General features: G+C 36.2%; 2 protein-coding genes across 4 annotated transcripts in view; one reads left to right on the top strand and one right to left on the bottom strand.

Annotated features, from left to right (window-relative positions):
* Positions 1–1,902: 1,902 nt before the first annotated feature.
* LOC107473138 (RAP domain-containing protein, chloroplastic) lies at positions 1,903–6,160 on the bottom strand. 2 transcript variants are annotated; one of them, XM_016092683.3, is made up of 5 exons: positions 5,964–6,160; positions 4,845–4,989; positions 2,628–4,626; positions 2,289–2,371; positions 1,903–2,169 (listed from the first exon to the last, which is right to left on the bottom strand). In XM_016092683.3, the coding sequence occupies exons 3-5, from the start codon at positions 4,465–4,467 to the stop codon at positions 2,062–2,064; spliced, it is 2,031 nt and encodes a 676-aa protein (XP_015948169.1). In that variant the 5' UTR covers positions 4,468–4,626; positions 4,845–4,989; positions 5,964–6,160; the 3' UTR covers positions 1,903–2,061. The 2 variants fall into 2 exon arrangements, with proteins under 2 accessions (XP_015948169.1, XP_052113249.1); XM_052257289.1 differs by lacking the exon at positions 4,845–4,989.
* Positions 6,161–6,778: 618 nt separating this feature from the next.
* The window catches only part of LOC107473139 (cell division protein FtsY homolog, chloroplastic), a 3,692-nt gene continuing 1,478 nt past the window's right edge, over positions 6,779–8,992 (top strand). The window contains exons 1-8 of one of the 2 annotated variants that reach the window (XM_052257239.1): positions 6,779–7,163; positions 7,296–7,400; positions 7,541–7,614; positions 7,718–7,776; positions 8,088–8,125; positions 8,222–8,342; positions 8,513–8,581; positions 8,676–8,758. In XM_052257239.1, coding sequence (XP_052113199.1) covers positions 6,837–7,163; positions 7,296–7,400; positions 7,541–7,614; positions 7,718–7,776; positions 8,088–8,125; positions 8,222–8,342; positions 8,513–8,581; positions 8,676–8,758 — 876 coding nt within the window. In that variant the 5' untranslated portion in view covers positions 6,779–6,836. The remainder of the gene's footprint in view (positions 7,164–7,295; positions 7,401–7,540; positions 7,615–7,717; positions 7,777–8,087; positions 8,126–8,221; positions 8,343–8,512; positions 8,582–8,675; positions 8,759–8,992) is intronic. The other variant, XM_052257238.1, reaches the window with a different exon arrangement.

The raw sequence follows: 8,992 nt of genomic DNA, 5'->3' as shown, positions 1-8,992 counted from the left end.
GCGTAAAACAATTTTATGAGTAATTTGGTTTAATTTTATTTTTTTATATATAATTAAAAAATATTACTTATCTTTTAAAATTTAATTTTTAGTCAATTTTTTAAAAAATTTATTATTATTTAATTAATTTAAATACCTATTTTTGCAATATCAGTTGTTCAAAAAATTAAGAAAAATATTTAAAAGATGTTTAGTTACTCTGATATAATTAATAAAAAATAACTATATAGATATTTGCCAAATATATTTGCCTTATATAAATATTAAAGCACAACTTTTGTAAAAATTAAATTTGTAATATATGCCGGTGAGGGATACTTTAAGAATACACTTAATTTTTGACAAGTGTAAATATGGATAGATTATGTAAAAAGCATAATAACCTTTTTTTATTTTTTTTAAATATTTTAATTTGTCGGTAGCATAAAAAAATTCACAATAAAGTTTTTTTCCGCTTGCACGTAGAGCACGCAGGTCAATTATTTTTGGGGCTATTATGCTACTCTTAGAGTAATAGTAAGCCCTCTTGCAAAGTAGATTTCCAATCCAACGGTAGAAAAAAGTGTTTTTTGTTGTGTTTTGAAACGAGAATGGTAGGTATTTTCTGCAAGCCGAGTCAACTACCGTTGTTGTTGGGGGGGACATAGCACGACTTGTTCCTTGTACAGTTGTACTCACACTACCTCGAAGCTTACTAGTTCTGAGACAAAAACTAGATTGCAAGTTTGAGAATGTTTGTTGCGATAGACAAAGCTTGGAAATTTATATGGAGAATGATTATTTGGAAAATGTGAATGGTGTTTCAAGGATGGTTCCTTGCCTTGGATATGGATTTTGACATAATTGGGTTTATTAGTATTAGACTTAATAATTTGACAAGTGGTTGTTAAGGAGAAAGTACCAACCATTAGATGAATGCACAAGCATTATGATAGCAATTTACACAAAAAAAAAAATTAATAATAATAATAATAATAATAATAATAATAATAATTGATAAGAAATTTCAAGGGAGACTTGGCGAGCATGTTTTGTTCGTTTCAAAGTAAGTTACCTTGAACTCTCATATGGTTAGAGTATCATATACACTTCTATTAGGTAAACACATGGTAAAATGTGACATTGACATCTCTTGTAAACGTAACATTCACTTCCCCTCTTAAGTCTTAAACATACATGGTTAATTTGCATGGTAGTTAGATCTAGATGCCTGGAAGTGGTTCCCTTAGTAATGCTTGATTGGTTCAGTATAATAAGTTCGATGCTGCCTCTCCAAGGAAAACAAAAATGCTAGAACAATTTATCAAAGGAAAGAATTAGACATAAGTTAACTCATTGTTGACAGTACTCGATCCTCCCCATGTAGGCTCAATTTGGTTAGAAAATTCGTATGTATACATACGAGGGAAATCATACTATCACTCATATTTTTGATAAGGACTATGCTACGTGTACACTAAAATCAGCCACCAAAGTCAGCCACCAGTATAAAATACACATTGAAAATAAACTAAACTACACATGTATTTATACATAAATACATTGGTGACTGATTTTAGTGGTTGATTTTGGTGTACAAATAGCATTTTTGTTTTGATAATGTCACTCCATACATGATCATACGTGTGTAAGATAGGGTGTTGAATAGTCTCTTGATTTTGACACCATATCCACCATTGGATGAGATGTTGACCCCGCTTGAATTAGATCCACACTCTATTCAATAGTAGATAACATACGAGTAACGAAAGTGTCTACGCTTAGCATTCTTTGAGATTCACCATACATTACTTTCATTAGTCCCTCAACCATGTTATTGGAGCATCTATCCTTAGTACTATTTCTTCCCAATTCTCTTTTATTGAATAGAAAAAAAAATCTTTAATGTAAATTAACAATGGGGAAAAAGAATTATGGCATTTATATGCTTTTGAGATTTAATATTTCTGGCAAATATACATCCCCTATACTAATTTCTCAACAGGAAACATGATCAGTCTAAGTTTTGTATATCTTCCTAATGCTTCAAAAAGAAGTGAAGAACATTTGATGATCAATTATTCACTTTACCTCAGTCAATGTAGTGTTGGCATTTCCTTCGTTTAAGTGATCTTTGAGAATGCTTCTAAGGTACTCCAATTGTTGGGATGATCCTTCAAGTTCCTCCCACTACAATGAACAACATATATGTTACCAAATTCTCTACACACAAATTCATGATTCTTATTCTTATCAAATTACAAAGCCTGTACATATTCTGATTGAGCAACATATACAAGAGAGCTCACCTCTTGATAGCATAATGATACAACTTTCCACCCAGCAGCAGTAATGTATCGACGTTTTAGCATGGTATGTCCCAAAGGCACACCTATATCAAGTAAATAGGAAAAAAGAAAATAGTTAACATATATCTAAGAAAATAGTTAAAATAGTTTAGAATGGAAAATACAAAAAATACAGAGACACTAAGAAATTGAGATTGAGAGTAGAGTCACAACTTTTGTCCCTTCTCCAAATAAATTAGTCTTTTCCTAGTGTTATTGTTTTTCTATTCTGAAAACACTTAGCATAGTGTAAGAATAAGAGATTACAAATTTAATTTATGAAACAAAAATTATACATACCAAAATTTCTAGAGAAATGAGTTGGACCGTCAATCTCCAAAGCTAGTTTCTTATCCGTTATCACAGCATCCAATGTGTACCCGTCCACAACATATTCTTTGACCCAATTAAGGCCAGTATTAACAAGAAGACGCCCAACATCTTTCTGAAACAATGATGTTATCTTCTGATTAAACCTTTTAGTTCTACAGGCACGAGCAACTTTTTCGTCAAGCTCATGGGATAATGATAACTGAAGATGGGGGAATTCAAGCTTCAAGCACTGGTTTACAAGATGAACTTGAGAAGCGAACATGATATCCTCTCTATATAGCTCTGAAATCCTTTGCTCCTCATAGTGGCTTAGGGTTTTCCAGATATGCGAGAAGAAACTCCTATCCAATTGTCCGAAGACAGCATAGGACCAAGCTATAGTTCCAAGCTGATCCCTACTTAAAGTGAGTGTAGGAAAATCAAGAGATCCATTTGAGGCACCACTTCTATTGACACTGATCTGACCATAATTATTTGGTGTGTTTTCACCATTGCGAGCTTTCAGTTGGCAATGATCAGCGAAGACACTGTCTAAAGAATCAAATACAATGTCAGCAGGCTCATATAGAGACGCAAAAGCCCACAAAAGCTGTGCTAGTTCTTGCTCTTGGAAGGTGTGAATTATATCAGAAGCCCTCTTCGACAACTCTGAAAAAAGTTCAGGAGCAGAGTGTTGCATTGAGGCAAAAGCACCTGCGATATTAGCAACATTTTGAGAGTTGAATTCCCCAACCTTGGTCATTGCGACCTCCGCAATCCTATCCATCTCTGAAAAATATAGCAGTTCGCCTCCAATTTTGGATAATGCCCAAGATATATTAGAGATTCCTTGTGCCGAGCATTCAGGTAAGGCTGTCATTGCAATCCCCACAAGCATAGACATCTCTTTTTGTCGGGCGAAAGCCAGCCTTCGAGTTGTGATCATAGAAACTTTCTCCATATTCTTAGCGATGCGATGAAGGGCAGTAGCAATGTTCAAAGAGGAAAGAGGCGAGGGGCTTAGACCTTTTGCAACTGCAACAATTGTCTCAGCAGTAACATCCAATACATCCTCTGCAGTCTGTGCTTCTACAATTGCTTTATTCAAATTGATTTCTTTCCGATGATCAGAAGGCCCAGAGAATTGGGATAGCTTATTTACAAACTCTTCCATGCTTTTCTCCTTCCTCTCTAAAAACATTCCATCGGCAAGCGAACTCACCTTCCTTTTCAAAACACCAACATCATCGATTATTTCTGGATTCTCCAGCAGCATGAAGTCTTCCTCGGAGGTATAATCAACATCAAGATCATCTATATGCTCAAATTTCTCAACAATCTTCTTCTTGGTTTCAACTTTCTTCTTAGCCTTTTTCTTTTTCTTCTTGGAGGCAACCAAATCCTCCATCATTTGAGCCATGCCCCTTGCTTCAATCGACCTAACTGCCATCTTCCTTGCCCTCACACACCAATCCATTCCATCAGTGTCTTCAAGCAGCTTAGACTTCTGCTCTTTCACCCTCTTCTTGGGAGCCCGGTAACCAAACGGATCAAGTTCCCCGATGAACTCCGATTCCCAATCCACATCAGATTCCTCTCCTCTATCATCATTATCCTTCACTGCAGCAATTCTAGCTCCCCTGGAGCCAGTACCGGTGTCTCTACCTAACCTAGTGCAATCACTTCTCAAGATAAAAGGCTTAAGTTTCCTATTCAAATACCCGGTTCTTGTGATCACAGGGAAAGTGCAACCACAACCAAGCCTTGGAGTGAAACCAAAGGGTTTCAAACAACTTTGGTGAAACATAGAATTCAATAACCCTTCCATACTTTTTCACCTTGTCATCCAAACAAAAAGAAAATCAAACCAAAACACAACCAGGTTTTGAGCATGCAACCCAACAACAACAAAATCTTGTCTTTCCCAGTTCCTAACTTTGTTAACGCCAATCAATAAGCTCATAAACGTGAATCCTTTATGAGCTTCCTAATAGCAAAGAAAGGCAAAAACCTTCAATAAAATTGACAGCATATATAAATAAAACAACACATTTAGCTGGGTTAGGTGCTTAACAATACACCAAAAAAATCATGTGAACAGCACAAATAGCTCCGAAGAAAACAACTCAAATTCAACTACAAAAGGAACCTATTTTCCAATCATTAAGAAAAAAAAAACCCGAAAAAGGAGATTTTGAAGCTCACCTTATGTAGGAGGAAGCACGAACTCACTGTTTTGAGGAGCGAACAGCGAAGATAGTGCAAGGCTGCTAGTGTATGCTTGAAGAATGAAGAAGAGCGTTTTTCCAAGGTTGCGAAAACCGAACCGGTCACTAAACCGGTCGAGTGACTGGTTCAATGGTTCAAAGGTTCAACCGGGATTCAATCGGGGTTCAACCGGTATAATTAAATATAAAATAAAATTATTAAAAATTTAATATATAATTTTAAATATTTAAATTCAATAATTTTTAAACTAATAAAATTTAAAATTTTATAATTTTACATAATAAATTATCTATAATTTATAATTAAAAATTCATAAATAACTTCAAACATCAATCTTTATAACTAATAAAAATCAAAATGCACTTAAGTGACAAAGAAATAATGTTCAACCACAAACAATTATTCCAATTTCATAAAAATTATAAAAATAAAAAATATCAATAGAATAAAAAAATTAACAATAAAAATTATAATGTTCTACAATAGCAATATCAGATTTATTGAATGCAATTGCTTGTGATGTTCTCTTTCTCATTCTCCTACAAATTTTCAAACCACATCAATTGGGAAAATCTGTACAAAAACAAAGAATAACAACAAATAAAATAAATATTCATAATCATAGATGATATAAAGCAAGAGTTATTATTATTATTATCCACTTGCATTGAGAATTTCAGTTTTTATTATTATTATCCACTTCCCTTGAGAATTTCACCAACATTAAAACTAGAAACTTTGACAAACCCAGTACAAAGGGACTTGATTGGAATTTTCAATGCAAAAAAATTTGAAACTCTTTCCAGCATACTTCAAAGTTCAAAGAAGTGAAATGATGAAAAACAATTTTACCATACCACCATCAACAATTCAGATTCAGCAAAAATCAGCAACCAAAATTAACAACTCAGAATCAGGAAAACCAGCCTAAACAACTCAGAATTAACATAAACAACTCAGAATCAGAAAAAATTCTAGCATTAACAATGTTCATCAACAACGCAGAATCAGAAATATCAACGGCCAACAACTCAAAAATCAGAATAAATAAAATTAACAAAATAACCAAAAATAAATTGAGGCAGTAGTGCTTACCGGCGGCGAGGGAGGAAAGAAGGTGACGGCGCCGTGAATACTCCACAGCCGAGCAGAGAGACACGTCGCAGTGAGAAAGAGGAGAGACAGAGAGAGCTCGGAGCCTCGAAGAGAGATGGGCACCAACAAATCGAGCACAGACGACGATGGAGAAGCCCTTCGCGGCGGCGTCGCCAACAGTTCCGAGCAAGCACTCGACGGCGTTGCCAACAGTTCCGAGCAAGCACTCAACGTCGGGGAGAAGAGGATCGAGAAGTGAGCAGACCTTCCACGAGCGAAGATGGCACCCAAGTCTGTCTCTGCCGGCAGCGACAACACCGTCTATCAGAAGAGAAGAGCTCGGCGATGGGATGGGGCTGGGTTCCTACCGCCGTTAGGGTTTGGGTTTGCCCAATGAGAGAGAGAGAGAGAGAAAGGGGCAGGGGTGGGTGAGGGGTTCTGAAGTCTGAACCTTGAGCACAAGTGGTGAAACCAGTGAAGTGCTCACCGTAGTGATGAGCGACGGCAAGGGAACAACAGCGAAGTGAGCTACGGCGAGAGCGACCGCGATCAATGAGTGAAGAGGCGAGCACCGAGCAGAGACGGCGGCAATCTTCGACGATTTCTGGCTGATTGGTCCGCGGATCTGGGCGCTACTGGGGTTCCTCGTTTCTGAGGCTGTATATTGCAAAGGACGAGCCCTGGGTGAATGAGTGGGTTGTGGATTTGGGTTTCTCTCGTTTTTCAAAATAGCTGACTCTAAAAATAAACTGAAACGACGCCGCTTCATAAGCCAGATATTTAAAATAAACTGAAACGACGCCGTTTAACTTTATCTTTTTTCTTCTTACTTGTTTGGGTTCAGTGAAGTGAAACGCTGTGAAGAAGGAAAAAATGGCTTCTTCTCCTTCTTCGATGTGCGCTTCTTACTCTTCAGTAATCTCGAGACCTTTTTATAACTCTCAACCGCAATTCGCGTTCTTCCGTACCGGGAAACTCGGTTCGGTTCCCGATTCGGGTGGGAGGTTCAGGTGTATGGCTGGTCAAACCGGATTCTTCACGAAGCTTGGGAGGCTAATAAAGGAGAAGGCGAAGAGCGACGTTGAGAAGATATTCTCCGGCGGGTTCACGAAGACGCGGAAAAACCTCGTCGTCATCGACGAGCTTCTTCTCTATTGGAATCTCTCCGACACCGATCGAGTACTCGACGAGCTCGAAGAGGTTTTGCTTCTTACGAAATTGAAAAGCTCCTAAAATAATAAAATGCGTAATGTAATGTTATTTGAAAAAGAAAATGGTTTTTTATTATTTACTATTTAAATTTATGATTTGATGTGTTCATTTTGTGTTCAGGCTCTTTTGGTGTCTGATTTTGGACCAAAAATCACTATTAAGATAGTGGAGATTTTGCGTGAGGATATATTGTCAGGGAAGCTCAAATCAGGCACCGAGATAAAGGTATCATTTCAATCAGCACACACTCTCTGATAGAAGAAAATCCTTGCACTTTGATCATTTTATCTATATTACTTAATATATCAGGGAATTTCAAATTTTGTGACATGAAATATGTTATGCATGGATTTGAATGGCTTTAGGAAGCACTGAAACAGAATGTCTTGGATTTGTTGACCACTAAGGGGAGTAAAACTGAACTTCAACTTGGATTCAGGTGAGAGGGCTATTTAACTTTTGATTTTGACATTGTTATGAGACACCAATTTTTATTAGTTACCAATTTTGTGCTTTATATTGGATTAATTTATTATCTTCAGGAAGCCAGCTGTAATAATGATAGTTGGTGTTAATGGTGGTGGAAAGACAACATCTCTGGGTAAGAAAAAGACTTAAGAAATTGACCCTATTATTTGCCTTGTAATGAAACCAAAAATTGCTATGAAACACAATTTTCTTTTGTCTTTTTCTCCTATGAACAAACTTATATTCTAAAAGTTTATTGTGTTTGGTGAGGTTGGAAAAATATTAAACTTTTATGGCATAGAGTAACCAATAGGTTAAGGTTTGGTCGTTGATGCTGTTATAGTGTAACTAGTGCTTAAAAACTCCAATTCTTTTAAGATATGAAGCAGAGGCAAACAGTTTAGAAATTTAAAAGCATGCGAACATGACAGCTCTTTCATGCAGGAAAGCTGGCGTATAGACTGAAGAAAGAAGGGGCAAAGGTTAGATTATGTTACTTGAGCTTGGTTTATGCCATGACTACTTAGGATATGATGGTTAATGCTGGTTTTCTGTTTGTATCTTTAAAAACCAACCAGATACTGATGGCTGCTGGTGATACATTTAGAGCAGCTGCTAGTGATCAGCTAGAGATATGGGCTGAAAGGACTGATTGTGAGATTGTTAGGGCTGAATCAGAGAAAGCCAAAGCATCATCAGGTACAAATGAAGTTAGAGTTCACTCAATTACCACTGGATCTTCTGTTCTCTTTTTCACAGCACTTCATTTCTTACTTTATTTGATTTTATTCTTTAAAAAATTCGATTAAATTTGTTTCTTAGTCTTTATTGTTATATCTATAGTTGTTACTATATTGTATTACTTGCAGTGCTTACACAAGCTGTGAAAAAGGGAAAAGAACTAGGTTTCGATATTGTTTTATGCGATACATCTGGACGTAAGTGCGAAATTTTACAGATAGCTATTTTGTATTTTCATGAACTACTTGATTGTTTGTAACACTAACGCTGCTGTTCACTTTGAATTGTCAGGTTTACACACTAATTACAGCCTAATGGAAGAATTGATTTCTTGTAAAAAGGCAGTGAGCAAAGTCGTTGCTGGTGCCCCTAATGTAAGTCCAAGTTTTTGGCAGTTACTTTTTACTCTTTTTACACGCATTTTACTTCTGGTGATAGATGAACTTATGATTTGAAAGTGAGCCATTATAGTACTTACAATCTTTATTAATGTACGAAAACTCTCTATATCTGTATTTTCTTACAATCTGTGTTTCATCTAAATAACTTCTTTATCCCTGTTCAACAAGATTGTGCGCTTTTGACATTTTTAATTCCTCATGGGCTGA

This window comes from Arachis duranensis, chromosome 2 (assembly GCF_000817695.3).
Source record: "Arachis duranensis cultivar V14167 chromosome 2, aradu.V14167.gnm2.J7QH, whole genome shotgun sequence".
Classification (NCBI taxonomy): domain Eukaryota; kingdom Viridiplantae; phylum Streptophyta; class Magnoliopsida; order Fabales; family Fabaceae; genus Arachis; species Arachis duranensis.
The sequence above is the reverse complement of the archived record's forward strand: the minus strand, read 5'-3'. Positions and strand labels throughout refer to the sequence as shown.

Coding starts and splice junctions, on each gene's coding strand:
- LOC107473138 (XM_016092683.3), bottom strand. CDS start 4,467: ATGGAAGGGTTATTGAATTCTATGTTTCACCAAAGTTGTTTGAAACCC. Junction 2,372..2,627: donor TCATTTCTCTAGAAATTTTG/GTATGTATAATT, acceptor TACTTGATATAG/GTGTGCCTTTGGGACATACC. Junction 2,170..2,288: donor TATCATTATGCTATCAAGAG/GTGAGCTCTCTT, acceptor TGTTCATTGTAG/TGGGAGGAACTTGAAGGATC.